This window comes from Protobothrops mucrosquamatus, unplaced genomic scaffold (genome assembly GCF_001527695.2).
Source record: "Protobothrops mucrosquamatus isolate PMUCROS unplaced genomic scaffold, P.Mucros_1.0 scaffold280, whole genome shotgun sequence".
In the NCBI taxonomy this organism is placed as follows: Eukaryota; Metazoa; Chordata; class Lepidosauria; order Squamata; family Viperidae; genus Protobothrops; species Protobothrops mucrosquamatus.
In genome coordinates this window covers 155,281-173,487 of record NW_015386624.1, presented here as the reverse complement: position 1 = coordinate 173,487, position 18,207 = coordinate 155,281, and the positions used below count along the sequence as shown (strand labels likewise).

The 18,207-nt window shown below is 41.2% G+C and overlaps 1 protein-coding gene across 1 annotated transcript; it reads right to left on the bottom strand.

Annotated features, from left to right (window-relative positions):
• Positions 1 to 3,565: 3,565 nt before the first annotated feature.
• Positions 3,566 to 17,975, bottom strand: MMP19 (matrix metallopeptidase 19). The gene is made up of 8 exons (XM_015814737.2): positions 17,892 to 17,975; positions 17,506 to 17,636; positions 12,025 to 12,240; positions 10,135 to 10,380; positions 8,011 to 8,136; positions 6,393 to 6,557; positions 5,816 to 5,943; positions 3,566 to 4,573 (listed from the first exon to the last, which is right to left on the bottom strand). Exons 2-8 carry the CDS (start codon positions 17,588 to 17,590, stop codon positions 4,346 to 4,348), a joined length of 1,194 nt encoding a protein of 397 aa, XP_015670223.1. The 5' UTR covers positions 17,591 to 17,636; positions 17,892 to 17,975; the 3' UTR covers positions 3,566 to 4,345.
• Between the last annotated feature and the right edge of the window lie 232 nt (positions 17,976 to 18,207).

The following is an 18,207-nucleotide window of genomic DNA, read 5'->3' as shown; positions in this document are numbered from 1 at the left end:
ATAATTGGATTGTCTTAACCCAATTGAGAGGAGGAAGCGGAACAGGAAATCAAGGGAACTTGAAAGATGTCATCATAAGGAGGGGTTCTTAAAGAAATGCCATCAGGACTCACAAGAGGCAGGGCTAGGCCTTGGATTCCCCTTATAAGACAGAGGAGTTAGTTTAATTGAAGCATTGTGGGATATTTAAATGGCTACTTTCTGCTTTCATAAGAACAGGATAAGCCTCAGGATAAACAATATTTCCTCATATGTCGATTTATTTACTCTGAAACTACTCCAGTCTTGTCTCCAATCTGAATTGTGATATGGAACCATGCTCAATTTTATATTGCTGGCCCTAACTTCCCAATCACCCTGAGTTTTCTTGCCTCCTTGTTTTGGGGAATTACTGCTAAGTATGTGTGTATGTATGTGTGCACGTATACTGGCGGTCCTCGACTTAACAACAGTTCATTTAGTGACCAAAGTTACAATGGGTCTGAAAAATGTGACTTATGACTGTTTTTCACAGTTATGACCTTTGCAGCATCCCCATGATCGTGTGATCAAAATTCAGATGCTTGGCAACAGGTTCATATTTATGACCGTTTGATGCTTGGCAACAGGTTCATATTTATGACCGTTTGATCACCTTTTGTGACCTTCTGACAAGTTAAGCCAATGGGGAAGCCAGATTCACTTAACAACTGGGTTACTTATCAATGGCAGTGATTCATTTAACAACTATGGCAAGAAAGGCCATAAAATGGGGCAAAACTCACTTAACAAATGTCTCATTTAACGACAGAAATTTTGGGCTCAGTTGTGATCATAATTTGAGGACTATCTGTACATCTGTGTGCAGAAAATCCAGAATGTGGTCAGGAGCCAAGAATCCCCATTATGAAACTGCAGCGAAATCGATTCTGGTCCCCTCTTAATTATAAAACTAGATTATAAAAACTAAGCACAAACTGGTAGCCGCCAGCCCAAAACTTAAGTTGGTTAGACATTCTCTCCCGCTTGTCAAGTGTTCTGCTTATAATGTTGCAGGATCTGGTCAACAGCCAGTTCTTTACCCTTGCAAAAGTGTTTGTCTGATTGTGTATTAAATTTGAAGCAGGCTTCAGGATTCCTTATTATAGTCCTCACGTCTGTTTGCAATGTGGAGCAGATACACATCTGTAACGTTTTTACATGCATGTCCCTAAGCTTAATGTTTGAGAAACTTTTGGAACGCTCCAACATAAGTGCAAAAAAGAAACACTACTCTGTTTAATACCGTTATTAATAAAACTAGACTTTCTTCCAGACTAGGGCAACCAGTAATTTCACTGTTTTATGTGATGGATTGTGTGATTGAGCCAATTGTAGTTGTTGAAGATTTATGAGGGATCATTAAATTATGGAGTTGGAAGGAATCACAATGATCGCATACCCAGTTTGGTACAGTGGTTAAGGTGCTGGCTTAGAAACCAGGAGACTCTTGAGTTCTTGTCTCACTTTAGGCATGAAAGCCGACTGGGTGACTTTAGATCAGTCACTCTCTCTCAGCCCAATACAGCTCGCAGGGTAGTGGTTGTGGGGAGAATAGGAGGAAGAAGAAATATTAGCTATGTTCTCCACCTTGAGAGAACACAATAAAGGTCAGATAAAAAGGTTTATCCTCCCCAAGCAACTGTGCCTTGTCTACCAGGAGAAGTTAATCTTCTATCAGGGCAGTGAATTATTGAAATAGTAGGCTGCTTCCTTTGTGGAAATGCAGGAGTCTTGAGTTAGATTTATTTCGCCTGCCATACCAACATTCTTATTTCAATTTTGGAATAATATGAAAAGTGAAGATTCAGACAGGCAGAAGCACATGAGCTTCTCTCAAAAAATCAACCACTATGGCTTTTAGCCACATTAGGAAACCAAACGGGATGGTTTCCTTCCAACTGCTTTAACTTTAATTAATGACAAACACAAGCTATTTTGGAATGGTGGGAACAACGTGCCTTTCCGATGAGCAAGGCCTTCTCAGCCCTGGGGGAAAGGCACCAGATGGGAGATGACCTATTCATGTGCTGGCATCTTCCTTTCTCAATATGGTGCCTTCTCAAATTCCTAGAAAGTAGGGATAGAACTGATGCATTCATTCATGCACAACACCTTGACTGGAGTGCCTACTGGGTTTCTTTCAACTCTATCCAGCTGGCGGAGATGACAGGAGAAATGAAGCAGTAAATGAGACAGGCATTTCTGGACTAGGGCCCTTCCACACAGTGTTTGTACCTTTCCTAGATTGGCTCTTGAAGCTTGTGATTGCATGCTTATTGTTCTTCAGAAACTGGGCCAAATTATTTCTTGCTATAATGCAGGGGTCTTCAAACTTGGCCCTTTTATGACTTGTGGACTTCAACTCCTAGAATTCCTCAGCCAGACATGCCTGGCTGAGGAATTCTGGGAATTGAAGTCCACAAGTCATAAAAGGGCAAAGTTTGAAGACCCCTGCTATAATGTAAGCATGACTACTCTGAAACTTATTTTCATTTGAAAACGTGGAGCTTGTGGAATGGGTCATGAAAGGAGAATTGATACACAGGATTGTCTTGCCTCAGCATTCCTCCTAAACCCTGGGTTTTACTGGTCTAGCAGGTCCTCCAAGTGGAATGCTAGCTTGGCAGCTTCTCATCTTCCCCTCCATACTTAATCAAGATTACAGAGATAAACCTGAGGAGCTTCTGTCAGTTTTCCCCTTGGGCAGGAAATGAAGGTGTCAAAGTATCAGACTACTTGGCTTCATGTCTTTTATTTCCCTTTACATAGCATGCCTTGGTAGAAGGGAGTGGGCGGGATTGAAGTTTGTGACTGTAGAATCTACAACGTTCTGACTGTTGTTCATTGTTCTCAGTGATGCAGAGCTGACTGTTGTTCATTGTTCTCAGTGATGCAAAGCTGGGAGCAGAGGAGAGTAGAAACAGTGGCATTGTGATGAACATGACACTAAAGGGGAATTCTGCATTCTGATTCTTGCAAAATGAGATCAGAACTGTATTACAGAAATTGCAAGCTGACCTTCACTTCCTTCTGAGAAAATTGATAATGAATCCCACCTACTTTCTGGCAGGGTTAGCATTTTCCTCTGAATGGGTAACAGACGACTATTGTGAGTGTTTTAAGGCAGATTGGTATTGACTGTTGCTCATGCTTGCCCAGCCAATGATTTTCAATGGAGAATTTCAGTCGCAGCGGATCATGAAAGTAGAATAATGGTCCGCGACTATGCTCAGGCCTGTTTGTAGCCAAGCCTCTTTGAAATAAACTGACTATGCTTCCTCCCTCGTCATCTGCAAAGTAAAATGAAGAGGAAAGGATTGTTCATTGTTAAATTGCTGTAATTTTTTTCCATTTTGAAATATGTTCCTGGGATCTTCTGCTTCCGATACTAAAGTAACAATTTTGAACCACACCAGTGCAAAGGAGAAGAAAGGACAGCTTGTGCTGCCTTAGGCAGCAAAACATTTGGCCTGTTTGTACCCAGCTAAACAAAACCAGAAAGAAAAATGATTTCCTCGTCAGAAAAAAAGCATAAACACATATATAATAAAAAATCTTTTTTTATTGGGAACTGGGTACACTTTGCATAACTGGAAGCAACATTCTAGCCCTCAGTCACCCTGCTGGATATATGAGATTAAATTATTACCATGGAATTTGAAGTTTGCCATAACAATGATGTTGGTGTGTGTATGTGTATGTCTATGTGTACATGCATTGCAAGAGATATACTCCTCTACCCCAGGATATTCCAGACACTTTCCTTGTGATTTCAGTTTTAATTTTTTTTTTTAAAAAAAAAAGCTTAGCTGTTCTTCTGATAGAGATACAAGTAACGGTGAGCCACCAATATTCTAAAACTCTGCAGCTCTATTTGACTTGGCACAGCCATAGAACAAGGAATGATACTTCTAAACTATCCTTAAAGTTCCCTTTAAAAAAAACCCCTCTGATGTTGAATTATTATTCTACAGTCTGACCTCTAAGGCATAATCTCCAAGGTCTCCTGAATTCTGAAGCTGGGCTAGTTCCTTCTGCAGCTATGTTGCCTCCAAGATCATCCAGATATTTTTGAAATCCAGCATTATTATTATTTTTTTTTAAAAGGTAGATATGTCTGCAATGAAGAAGCTCAGCGGAAACAAGAGTTTCCACAAAGTCAGTGTTTTCTTTGCTCCTCTGCCCAAGTTGGTCCCATTCAGAAGACTTGCTCTTGTGCATCACCTGTAGGTGTCGCTGTGAGGTCTCTTAAAAAAACAACACACCTCATTGTTTAGAGAAGGGCCATCTCCGAAAATTGTAAGCCAGAGCAGCACCCTAAACATCAGCAGTCCATCCAGCGCTCAGCTGTGCTTAGGGGGTAGCCTCTCTCTACCCGAAGCTGGTCATTGAGTCTCCAGTAGTTCTGTCCCTTGAAAAAGTAGACTTTGCCATTCTCCCAGGTTAGTGCAGCATCCAGGTGCGATGGAGCCCCGGTGAAGAGGGTGGAGATCTTTCTAGGGATATTAGTGAAATAGCTCCCCAGTTCATCCCATTGCCAGTACTCCGTATCCTGTGAAAACAGATTAAGAAGGAATTAACGCCCTTCCTAGCATTTGCAGCTCCTTAATCCATTTGTCTAGAGTTCCTCAAATATTTAAGAAAAGAATACAACGGCATCCTGACAAGCCAACTTTCTATCATAATTAATGGCTCTGCCATTATATGTAAGAGCCCAGTCTTTCCTTCCTGTCCCTAAGCAAAGTATGTCCAGGGAATTGCGCAGCAGAGACACTGGCATGAACTCGTAGTTTTATATAAATATATTCTGCATCTATATTTACAGCAAACAAGACAGGCAAACAGGAGCATTGTGAGGTGAATTACAGAGAATACAGGGCACACAGAAGAAAAAAAAGGGGGGGGGAGGAAAACTCCCCCTCCATACTCACAGCAACCAATCACAGTGTAGATTGCCTCGTGCAGGCGCCAGCACTCCAACCAATTAACCATAATTGCGTGTTCTGGCTCACTGCACCACCCCACTGCTCCAGCTACTAAATTTAAATATCTTAACAAACCAAGTGGCTTCCTTCTCTGCATGGCTTCCTCTCCAGTCCTTCCTGCAAGATTTAGATCAGCGGTGCCTTCTCCCACGCCTCTTATTAGTGACATATTCATCCTATCCTCAGTCTATCAAGCCCCATTTTAGGACAGGTACCGGTGGTTCTTGACATTCAACTGTAATGGAGCCTGCCCAATTTTCTTTGCGAGGGCCATTAGGCAAACACTGCAGTTGTTAGGTAAATGCAGTGGTCGTTAAGCAAGCCATGGATGCGGTTTTGCAGAAAACCTGGAAGGAAGTGCCATTGTTTGGCAAGAACCATCGCAAACACAGTCACATGACCAAACAGCTGTAAATGCAGCCACGTTGCCGAGTTCCCGAACTTCAGTCACATGACTATGGGGGGGGGCAGTTGTTGGGACTTCAAATCCATGTCACTAAGTGACTGGTTGTATATCAAGGACTACCTGTGTATCCCCTGGACTCACAGAACCTCTGTTTTCCTCCAATAAATACCAGAGAATAGGGAGCATAGGTTGCAAGGATGGACTACGAAAACTATCTGAACCACAATGAAGAAAGCAGATTTTTTTTATCAAAACAATGTCACATCCTGGCACAATTCATATCCTAATAATTCAGCCTTATCTCTCTCATGTATCTCCAAACTCATATTTTCTATTTTGGTTGAGAATGACTTCTAGCTTAATGCTTCCTAGAGGTTTAAACCCTTAAAGTTTGTGTTTTTACCTTAAATATGAATATCTTCTTATTTGTTGGCCAATAGAGAGCAGCATCTATCTTGGCGGGGATACGAGTGAGGGGTTTAGGGTAACCATAATCCAGCTTGAATCCCCGGTAACGCCACAGTTTAGAACCTGGTAACCAAGATGGAATGAATATAGATTAAAAACAGACAGTAAAAATAAAGTTTATAATCATTAATAGCAGCCACAGAATCTATGGTCAAACCCATGCTAGCAACTTTGTCTTCCAAAATTAGCCACCCATTGTTGTGCCAACATAACAGCAAGGACAGCTTTATATCATTTCAACATGTGAAAATGCCCTATGTTGGAGGCAATTACATTATCTTATAATCACTTTGGAAGCCTTGGGAGGAGAAAAAAAGCATCATCAACAGAATGGAGGTAGAACATACCTTTAGAAAAAATGTATTTTTATTTATTATAAAATGAATGTGCTGCCCATCTTGCCAAGAGGTGACTTTGGGCAGCTTACAACAAAGATGTATCACTTTCTTTATAAAAAGGGATCAGGTTAGAACAATTGAGGAAGGGGGGAGGCATCATCTCAATGCACAGACCTTTGAAGAAGTAAGTGCGTCCAGTACGGGGAGAGTGCACAGCAGCATCCAGCCACCCAGGTAGGCCCTTCCACAATGCTGAGATCTTTAATGGGGGGTTGGTACCGAAATCGGTCACCATCCACACATAATCACCATGGAAAGCATATGTCTTATCATATGGTCCTAAACAGTGGGAGAGAAGAATTAAAAATCAATAATTGGACTCTAGTTGTTTTTTCTTATTTCTGAAAGTACATAGAGCATTATCTTCTTCTTCTTCTTCTTCTTCTTCTTCTTCTTCTTCTTCTTCTTCTTCTTCTTCTTCTTCTTCTTCTTCTTCTTCTTCTTCTTCTTCTTCTTCTTCTTCTTCTTCTTCTTCTTCTTCTTCTTCTTCTTCTTCTTCTTCTTCTTCTTCTTCTCCTCCTCCTCCTTGAGATCCATGTGCCTCTTTACGTGTTTCTCAAACCAATGAAAAGCTTCAGGGGGCGAGGTGGGAGTTATTCTCAATCTTCCTTTCCTGCAAGCGGTGGAAGAATAAGCTTGGTTCTAGAAACCAGGATGAGAGAGATAGCTTACCCAACATGATAGCATCCAGATCATCTTTGCAGGGATCGGGGACTTTGCTAGGTTTCAGAGCACCTGAAGGTGGAATAGAGAAGGTAGGGGAAGTCTCAGGTGCAGTTGTTGGCAGGGTCTTCTTACCTGTATAAAAAATTAATTTGAATTGTGAGTCAAGCCTAAAAGAACAGGAAAAATAATTGGGATGAAAAAAAGAGGGGGGGGATATTTGTCAATGGCTAACTACTGATCTCTTGCTACAAACAGTCTCAACTTACGAACATTCATTTAATGACCAAAGTGATGACGGCACTGAAAAAAGTGATTTAGTCTTTTCAGTCTTCATGCTTATCACCATCACAGTGTCCCTGCAGTCAGAATTCAGGCACTTGGCAATTATCACACATTTATGATTATCATAGCATCCCATGGTCACTGGGGGGAAGCTGGATTTGCTTAACAACCATGTGATTCACTTAACGACTGCAGCAAAAAAGAAAATCAGGTGTGATTCACTTAACAACCTCACTTAGAGACAGAACCCAATTATCATAAGTTGAGGACTGCCTATATTGTATCGATTCTAGACCTGCTTTCTTAAAGCCAAAAGCTTATTCAGAAATGCATCAGGAATAAGTCCAGGCTGCTTTTGTCAATGGCCTTGGCTTCCTCTGCACCTGATTTCAAAACCACTGGACCAGATCCCTTCATGTCACTGTAGGAAATATATCTCCTTGTTGCTAGGGGATGGACAAACTGGAGAAGACAGGCCAAGAGGTCAGGTGGGAGNTTCTTCTTCTTCTTCTTCTTCTTCTTCTTCTTCTTCTTCTTCTTCTTCTTCTTCTTCTTCTTCTTCTTCTTCCCCCTCCTCCTGCCCCCTCCTCCTTGAGATCTATGTGCCTCTTTACATGTTCCTCAAACCAGGGAGTAGATAGCGCACTCCTGTGGCTGGAGAGGAAAGCCTTCATTCATGAAAAGCTTCAGGGGGCGAGGTGGGAGTTATTCTCAATCTTCCTTTCCTGCAAGCGGTGGAAGAATAAGCTTGGTTCTAGAAACCAGGATGAGAGAGATGGCTTACCCAACATGATAGCATCCAGATCATCTTTGCAGGGATCGGGGACTTTGCTAGGTTTCAGAGCACCTGAAGGTGGAATAGAGAAGGTAGGGGAGGTCTCAGGTGCAGTTGTTGGCAGGGTCTTCTTACCTGTATAAAAAATTAATTTGAATTGTGAGTCAAGCCTAAAAGAACAGGGAAAATAATTGGGATGAAAAAAAAGGGGGGGATATTTGTCAATGGCTAACTACTGATCTCTTAGATACAAACAGTCTCAACTTACGAACATTCATTTAACGACCAAAGTGATGACGGCACTGAAAAAAGTGATTTAGTCTTTTCAGTCTTCATGCTTATCACCATCACAGTGTCCCTGCAGTCAGAATTCAGGCACTTGGCAATTATCACACATTTATGATTATCATAGCATCCCATGGTCACTGGGGGGGAAGCTGGATTTGCTTAATAACCATGTGATTCACTTAACGACTACAGCAAAAAAGAAAATCAGGTGTGATTCACTTAACAACCTCGCTTAGAGACAGAACCAATTATCATAAGTTGAGGACTGCCTATATTGTATCGATTCTAGACTTGCTTTCTTAAAGCCAAAAGCTTATTCAGAAATGCATCAGGAATAAGTCCAGGCTGCTTTTGTCAATGGCCTTGGCTTCCTCTGCACCTGATTTCAAAACCACTGGACCAGATCCCTTCATGTCACTGTAGGAAATATATCTCCTTGTTGCTAGGGGATGGACAAACTGGAGAAGACAGGCCAAGAGGTCAGGTGGGAGGATGAGAGGAAAAGAAAAGAAAAAAAAGAAAACAGCAGAATTCAAGCATAATGGAAAAGAAACAGGGAGTTTACTCTCCAGAAGAAACCCTCCTTTTGGAAGACATAGTGAAAGCTCATTATTTGTCAAGGGAGTTCCCCATCTTCCCTATATAGCCAGCATTCTTTGTTTTACATAAAACTGACTTGGACATATTAGGTGTAACAAGGAAATAATAAATCTACAGCTCATAGGCTTACCAGATTTAATTAATACGGGATTCGATGCAGTTATTTCAACTATTTCTATATGTTGTTCTTTAAAAATTCACAATGGTTAAACCTAAGAGCGGACTCATAATGAAATAATGCACTGTCAAACAAAAATACACACACACACACACACAGATATTGTATATAGTCTGTGTGTGTACATACTGTATATACTCTGTGTATATATATATGTGTGTGTGCGTGTGTGCACACTTTCATATACACATACACACACATACACATACCTATATACATACCTATACTGTACATACACACACTATGTCCATATCCATGACTTAGTTACCCTGGTTTCATTTCAACTCCAGCAAGCCTCTCCTGCGCGAGCTGCACTGGCTGCCGGTGGCCTTCCGGGTGCGCTTCAAGGTGTTAGTAACAACTTTTAAAGCACTCCATGGCAATGGACCTAGGTATTTGCAAGACCGCCTCCTACCAAACACCTCCCTTCGGCCAGTCCACTCCCACAGAGAGGGCCTCCTTAGAGTGCCGTCGGCCAGATAATGCCGGCTGGCGACCCCCAGGGGGAGAGCCTTCTCTGTGGCAGCTCCTGCCCTCTGGAATGACCTACCCCCCGACCTACGTACAGTTGCGGACCTGCGCCTTTTTCGCCGAGCCCTGAAGGCCCATCTATTCCGTGCGGCCGGCCTGGCGTAGCTTGATTATGTTTTAGTGGGGGTTTTGTATGGAGTACTTTTAGAGCAGGCCTGTTATTTAATTTGATTTTAAAACAAACTATTTATTACCGTGGTTTTTAGTATCGCCTGTTCATCGCCCTGAGTCCCGCAAGGGAGATAGGGCGGTATATAAATTTAATAAATAAATAAATAAATAAATAATAAATAAGCCGACCCAGAGTCACAAACCATCCCAAATTGTCTGTTCCCAGAAATGTTCACCACCTTCCTTACATAGGAATTCCAGCTGCCGTGGCCACACAATCACAGAGAAGGAAACAGGACAGAGCAGCTGAGCATGTTAAGAATGACCTTTGAGGGCCAAGCCAAGGGCCAGGATGGATGCATGTAAACCAGGGTGGAGAGATTTCAAAGGGACCCGAGGGTGTGCCGGACTGCTGAGTTCCATACCATACAGGGCCTGGATGCCTTCAATGTCATCCCGATGCAGGCGAAAGGGGGACCAATAGCCACTGTAAGAAGGAGCCATGAGTGCGGATGGATATCGAGAATGACCCAGGCCCAGCGCGTGGCCAATCTCATGGGCTGCTATAATGCGGAGGTTAATCCCACGGAAAGTCCCTTCTGTCCAGTACTCATCAGAATCAAAGTGGACTGTTCCTAATTCTGGGATGTCTGCATGGGCCAGTACGTGACCTGAGGGAGAGAAAAGATTTGAGTGTTACTAATTTGCAATTTAGGCTTACCCTTGTGAAATCTTGTTCTCAAGATGAATCTGGCTTATTCTACACAACACAGAGCTCCTCCTCCTCCCCCTCCGCCCCCTCCTCCTCCTCCTCCTCCTCCTCCAGCACCAGTCTTCCTATGACTCCCTGCTGCTTAAAGCATGGATGCCACCAAATGTAGCAGGAGGGACATACTCATATAATTTCTCAACCATCATCTGATTCATTGCCTTCTGAATGGTTTAAAACTGAGATTAATGTAAGCCTTATGATACAGATTTAATGTGAAAATAAGCACATTATAGTTGTTCAAAATTTTATAGAGACAAAGGGAAGGGGCAAGTATCTACTCTTTTTCATAAAAATACAGCATTTTTAAAGAGTTAGGTTAAAAACTACACAAACAAATTGAGTAGTATTTTTAAGAACAGTCTATAACTGCTCCAACGTCTTTGCGTATAGGATAAAAAAATGATTCTATTATGAGTAGTTCTCATTCTACAATATTGAAGAGGCTCCTTGTGATGTAACAACTAGGCTAAGTGTAGCTCAACTTCATGTACAACCATGAATGTTGTTAGGATCACCTTGAGGCCTTCACCGTCACTCTTGTCTCTTACACTCTTGTCTCTTACAAAGTTGTCATAAGAACAAAATGGAGGTAAAGGATGTAAACTCCTGAGGTTCTTTGGAGCAAATGTTATTAAAGATATAAGCTTTTGGCCAAGACAGCTTTTTTGTGATCTGGAGAAATTTAAATGAAGGTCTGGAAGTCTACCAACTCCAGTGCCGAAAGTTCTGTCAAAGTTCCTCCTGGGCAATTTATCAGATTGAACAAGATGCAAAAATACATCCTTCTCAAATCTACCATATTGTGAGATGACCAGCTGATAAAATTTAGAGATTTTGGCCAAATCTTTCTGAAGGTTTCAGCCTTTTAGATAGGTCATGTCAAGAAACAGACCATACAAAGATGGGTAGAACACCACTTTTCTATTGGTGGATATAATTACAGAAAACTGAAAGTCTGCTAAGATTTCTCTGTATATATACCAAGAGAATCAAGGCAGGGTTATTTAGAATTTCTTTCTCACACTTCCCAATTTTCCAGGACTGAATTGGTGTTCTCCTCCCTTAAGGTTCTTCCATTCATTCAACAACATTATTGCTACATTCATTTTTTACAGAAGGGCACTTTAAAAATCTCAATTTAAGTTATCTTGATTTAAAATCAATCCATCTTCATGAGCACTAAGACTGGTACTGAGCTTCTAATTGTACCTTCCATTTATAACCCATCTTGGAACGTAAGATGGTATGAACAGTTTCTCTTCACCCTACCATATTTCCCCTTTGGTTCTGTGAGGTAAACATTTCCAAAGACACCCAGTGAGCTCCATAGTTGAGTGGAGATTCAAACCCAGGTGTCCCCAATCCTAGTCCAGTTTCCAATCGTACTTTCTTACAACACCTAATTTCTGTCAATAAAGCAAAACCACCCTTGTGGTCTATCATATCCTTGCCAGCTGCTCAACCCCATCTCTGCTAACATTGTTCTCATCCAAACTCCATCCAGCTCCCCCTTCCCCTTCCCCAGCCCTGCTTGGGTCCATACCTGGCCCATCGAAGGGCCGTGAGCAGGTCCAAGAAGAAGAACCATGGAAGGACAGGCGGATGTCAGCACGGCCAGTCCGCACCTCCTGGAAAGTGAGTTGGGTCACATCACTCCAGTACTTGAATGCTGTCTGGATTGCAGTGCGTGTGCCAGGGACCCCCAAGTCTTTGCTATAACTGTAGATCCTGTAAGTTAGATGCTTTTTGTGCCAGCGACCTGTAGAAGGAGGCACAGAACCAGAGGAATCAATAACTGAGCACTGGCTCCCCTGCAGAGGTAGGGCAGGATGAGGGTTGGGAGAATCACAGCCTTTGAGTGAATCTTCAAATGGGAACCAGAATTCCCAAGGTTAAGGAAGGCGATTAAGTGACTTGGGCCTGATGACTTTTTCTGCCACCGTTGTTAAGCAAATCCTGCAGCTCTTAAGTGAATCACATGGTTATTAAATGAATCCAGCTTCCCCCATTAACTTGATTTGTCTGAAGTCATCTGGAAAGATCACAAATGATGTTCACGGGACACTGCAAGCATCGTAAATATATGTGGTTGCCAAGCACCTGAATTTTGTTAATGTAACTGTAGGGATGCTACAATGGTTGTAAAAGCGAGGGCTGGTTGTAGGTCATTTTTTCTGTGCTGTTGTAACTTAGAACAGTTAATGAATGAATGATTGTAAGTTGAGGATTACCAATACAAGAACGAATTTTACTGAACCTTGCTGTCAAAGACCAGCAAATTTATAATCACTTTTATGGATTTCAGATAGCTGAAATATAATTCTGAGAAGAAGTTTGTAAAATGTACATGGCTGTAGGAGGGGAGGGAAAAATAAGAGACATACAAAGTTCCTTCAGACAGAAATGATAAATGAAATGTTGGTAAGATCAGCAAGGAGTCTTCCTTTTGGAGGAATTGGTCTTTTATAGAAATAAGCAAGTATCTTGAGGCACTCAAGTGTATTTTTTTAGAACTGTATACCATACATCTGAGATACTCAAAAGCTAATCTGATTATAAAGGTGTTACGTCTTTAGAGCAGGGGTACGTAACCGTAGCAACTTCAAGGCAACTTCATCTCATGCTGGCTGGGGAATTCTGGGAATTGAAGTCCACAGGTCTTAAAGTTTCAAAAGTTAGACAAACCTGCTTTAGGGTATTACTTTGTTATTCTGGCTGCAAAAGACCAACTTGGAACCCTATAGGAGCATATTTAGAAATATATCCCAAAGAAATTTATTGGACTTACTTTTTCAATCAACACAAGTAAAACTGGCTTTTCAGACCATTACAATCACAACAAGCTGGCCCTAATTCCCACTTCAGGTCAAAGCCACATGTCTGTTCCTTTCATACTGAGCATGGCTAGGGTGGAGTGAAGAACTGATTAATTAATCTTGGCTTTTTGCACATCTTTGCTTGTGGCAAACATATCAGCTCAAACTGGCTTCAAAGATCCTTCAATCTAGGCAAATCCAAAACTAGCCTTTTGAGACAGGCCTGGTTAAAGAGCAGACACCACAGGAATGCCAGAAAAGCAACTTCACTTTGCTTTTACTAACAAAACCTTGAAAGCCTGCCAAAACGCTTCACTGTTCCTTTTTAAGGACAAAAGAAGGCCAAGGTAGACCTTTTCTGAATCTCTTTCTCACTGTTCTACTTTCCCTTCTTAGAGTTAATTTTTCTACATCTGGGGATCTTTAGAAGCAAATCAAGGGAAGACATCCAAATTCTGGAGAGTTTCTCCATGGTCAATTATCTTTCACTGAAATGTGTAACTGCTTTATATTTGCATGGTGAGTTAATATTGGACCTGGTTAGTATGGAGACTATCAAAAAATTCCTGGGCTATAACCTAATTGGGGAAATTGAAAGACTTCATGGAAAAAGACATGGAAAAATTGTCTCCATATTATAGCCAGGAAATTAGCTAGAGTTGTCTATGAAGCCTCTGCAAACTCAGCATGACCCACTTTTGATCACTAGCATTGATGATGTTAACTATTCTGGTTAATTAATGCAAGAAAACAAGCACCTGAAGGCAGGACAAGAAGCAAGGGATGGAAACTAATCAAGGAGAAAAGCAACCTAGAACTAAGGAGAAACTTCCTGACAGTTAGAACAATTAACCAGTGGAACAACCTGCCTCCAGAAGCGGTAAATGCTCCAATACTGGAAGTTTTTAAGAAGAGACTGGACAGCCATTTGTCCGAAATGGTATAGGGTTTCCTGCCTGAGCAGGGGGTTGGACTAGATGACCTCCAAGGTCCCTTCCAACTTTATTGTTATTGTTATTGTTATTGTTATTGTTATTGTTATTGTTATTATCTAAGCTCAGAGAGCACCAAGGACACCTCATTTCAAGCCTGAGTTATAAATATTCTCCTTTATTGAAAAAAAGCACCTTTGGTACAAATAATCTCCTTTATTGTTTTTTATCAGTTTTACATGGAGGAAATTCACAGCAAGTGGAAGTCTTACAGTTGAAATGATTGCCTGCCTTAAAACACCTAAAGGAAGTCCTCGATTCACAACTATAACTGAGCTCAAAATTTCCGTTGCTGAGTTTTGCCCCATTTTACCAACTTTCTTGCCACTGTTGTTAAGCGAGTCAGTGGAGTTGTTAAGTTAGTAACACGGTTGTTAAGTGAATCGGCTTTCCCATTGACTTTGCTTGTCAGAAAGTCGCAAAAGGGGATCACATGACCTTGGGACACAGTAAGGGTCATAAGTTTGAACCAGTTGCCAAGCATCCAGATTTTGATCATGTGACCCTGGGAATGCTGCAATGGTGTTGAAAAATGCTCAGAAGTCACTTTTCAGTGCCATTGTAATTTAGAACCGTCACTAAACAAATGGTTGTAAGTCAAGGACTATGTCTATTGAATGTGTTTAACTGGACAAGCTGATGCAGCAAGAGCATCCCAAAACATATTAAAAAATATATGCTATCCACATTTGCATGCTGTTAGATGTACTCCCTTTTTAAAGATTTTTAAGATTATTTGTGGATGCTTTTTCCACAACAGCATAAATTCTATGGTCAGCTTCCCACATGCAGGAAGTTAACATCAGATACTAAACTATTTTGGGATTGTTTTTTTTAACACTGAAAAGCCAGATTAAAGTAATGTAAATGAATAAATAGCACGTGGCTTACATTATCAGTTTTTGATTGGCAACATGTTCTTGACTCTAGCACTGATGAATGCCTTAGTAATAATTGGTTCATATCAAAACTTGTTTGACCTTAAGATAGAAAATCTAAATTTGGGTGAAGGGTACAAGTTTTAGGATAGGCTACAGAATGCTGACTTTCAGTTTGTATTTTACCTCCTCATGGAAAAAGAGCCGTGTTAGCCTATGGTAGCAGTCTCATATCAGACTGTTGATTTCTTTTACGTTGGTCTCAATATCCAATCTCTAAAATGAAAATAATCTTTAAAAAAAACTGAAAAATGTCTTTCCTAACTTAGCTCTGATATTGTCTAATTCAGCTCTAATATTTTTCAGACAAGTGGGGAAAAATATACTTGTAGGACTAGGAATATTCTTTATTGGCCAACAGGGAATTTGTCTCCGGTGAATAAGCTCTTAGTATACATATAAACAACAAAGTGGTAAGTAATAGGTCATAAATCATAAGGTACAATAATAAATCATAAGATGCAAACAACAAGCGATAAATCATAATATACCAATAGGAGAAGATAGTAGTAAAGATGGGAAGATGAGATGTACCTGTCATCATAACCGAGAAGGGAAGGCATCATCATGAAAAATGCCATAATCCAGCAATTACAGATTTTACTAGCTTACTGAGTGCCTTTGATAATAGCCACCTGCTCTTGGAGATTTTCCATCTCTTTGCTGATGATTATTATGTTTAGAGAACCTACAGAAGCACCGCAAGCCTCTTAATTTTTTTCTCCAAACTGAAAAGAACTTCTGCATCTACCAGAATCCTTTGACAAGTGATTGGGAAACAGGCTAAGTCTTATCTCACTTGCCTTAAGTCAGATAAGAAATAGTAGTAGTCTCCCACATATCTTACTTTATCAGCACCAGGAAGACTTACAAATGAGATAAATCCTTTTTTGAACTGAATTGAAAAATTGAATCATGTCTTGTGAAGGGGAAAAAAAGGGGGCATTGATTACATTCCCTAGCAAACCACATAGATTCCTGCCTTACTCATATAATACTGGTTTGTCGCTGCAAAGCATGGCTGTGCAGGTGGTCCTCAACTTGCAACCACAGTTAGGACCAGAATTTTTAAATGTCGTGCACATTTTACCACCTTTTTTTGCCACGGTTGTTAAGTGAATCACTACAGTTATGAAATAAATCAGGTGTTTATTAAGTGAATCTGGCTTCCCCCACTGACTTTGCTTGCCTGAAGCTGAGAAGGTCACAAACGGGGATTCTGTGAACCCAAGATTCTGCAACATTTGTAAATATTTGCCAGTTGCCAAGCCCCCAAACTTTGATTATGTGACTGTATAGATGCTACAATGGTTGTAAGCATGAGGAGCTATTGTAAGTCACTTTTTTCATTACCATTTTAACTTCAAATGGTCACTAAACAAATGGTTTGCGTTGAGGACACCTCCTTCATAGGTCTTTTGTGGGCAAGATTGTATACAGTATATAAAGTCATGGTTCATTAAAAACCCCAATAAAAAACTTGCAGTGTAGAACAGAATGCTGATTCCAACACTCTTTTCTACTCTTCCTTTACAGAGTTTTGACAAGCTCCCAATAATCACCCAGTATTCTATGTTCACTCAGCATGCTCAGTCTACACTGCTACACTTTGAAGATATGTCCCTGTATTACAATTTATACGCCGCTCAGCCCAACAAGGCTCAAAGCAGCTGACAAAAGAAAACATCAATACCCTTGAATAATGATCATAAACCAAAGAGAAGCAAAACAACAATGCCCTGAGGAATAGACACACACACACACACACAAAACAAACAAACAATCCACAGCAGGAGGGCCATTTGTCACCAATCTACTCCGAGATTCTTTGATAGGACTACGTTTTAATGACTTTCTGAAAAACAAGCGGGATGGGAGCCAGTCTAATCTGGGGAGGAATGTCCTTCAAAAAAGAGGGTCAGAAACAAAGGAAGATGTTCCCTCACTTGAGGGTGTCTGACTCCCATCTGTGTGACAGTTCCCTTTTGTGTGTGAATGTGCCATTTGGGCTACATAAGAGCATCTGAAAAAAAGGTGATTTGTTGTCTATTATGCAAATCCCAATATCAGAGCGGCTTTAAATTTGAACACAGGGCCCTGTATTCCAAATAGCAGAATTCCCAAGGATGAGGTCTGCATCTCAGGGCAACTGAAGTCCCTTTTCTTGCAACCTTTAACAATCATTCACCCTTTCCCTAGACCCAGGCCTTCTGTGGGAACCAGATCTGTCCAGATGCCGGCCCCTTGGCCTCCAGGAGGCAAGTTGAGGGATGCTCACCCAAGAGGCGATATTTGAGGGTCCTTTCATTGAAGGGGTCATCCACACCACAGCGAGGCTGCCTCATCTGGGTGAGGGTTGCCATGTCCGCCTGCCCAGTGGTTGGCAGTCCTGAAGCAAGCTGAAAAGCTCTGTTGAACCGAAGCAGGAGGGAGAAAAGAATACACACAGTGATTGTCATTGTCCAACACGCGGACACTGGTTTACTTAAAGTTTCCCAGGTTGCAGGACACTCACCACATGCAACCCCCCCCCAGTAGACTAAGATGTGCTGGGCTTATCTGTGGTTCCCTTGTGGCCCCCAAGTGGGACTGCTGACAACCCAAAGTCTTTAGTGTGTTTTCCTAAAATATGTTTCTGATTTAATGTCCCTCAATTTATTTCACCTCAAAGCATCCTCGATCTCCTCTTCTGTGAATTTATGTGAGAACTGTTCTAGCGGCTTCTGTAAGTATCCAAACTGCAGCAGAAAATCCTGAAACAGGGAAATAAGTTTTAAAGGTAAGCTCACTCCCAACATTGCTGGGATACAGACAGTTCTAGCAAACTGGGTGTTAGAAATACAGAGTCAAAGGTGCTTTTTCAAAAGGCAACTTCCTTTGTTTTTCCCTGACGATGTTTCGCTTCTCATCCAAGAAGCTTCTTCAGTTCTTCAGTTAGTCAGAACTGAAGAAGCTTCTTGGGTGAGAAGTTAAATGTCTT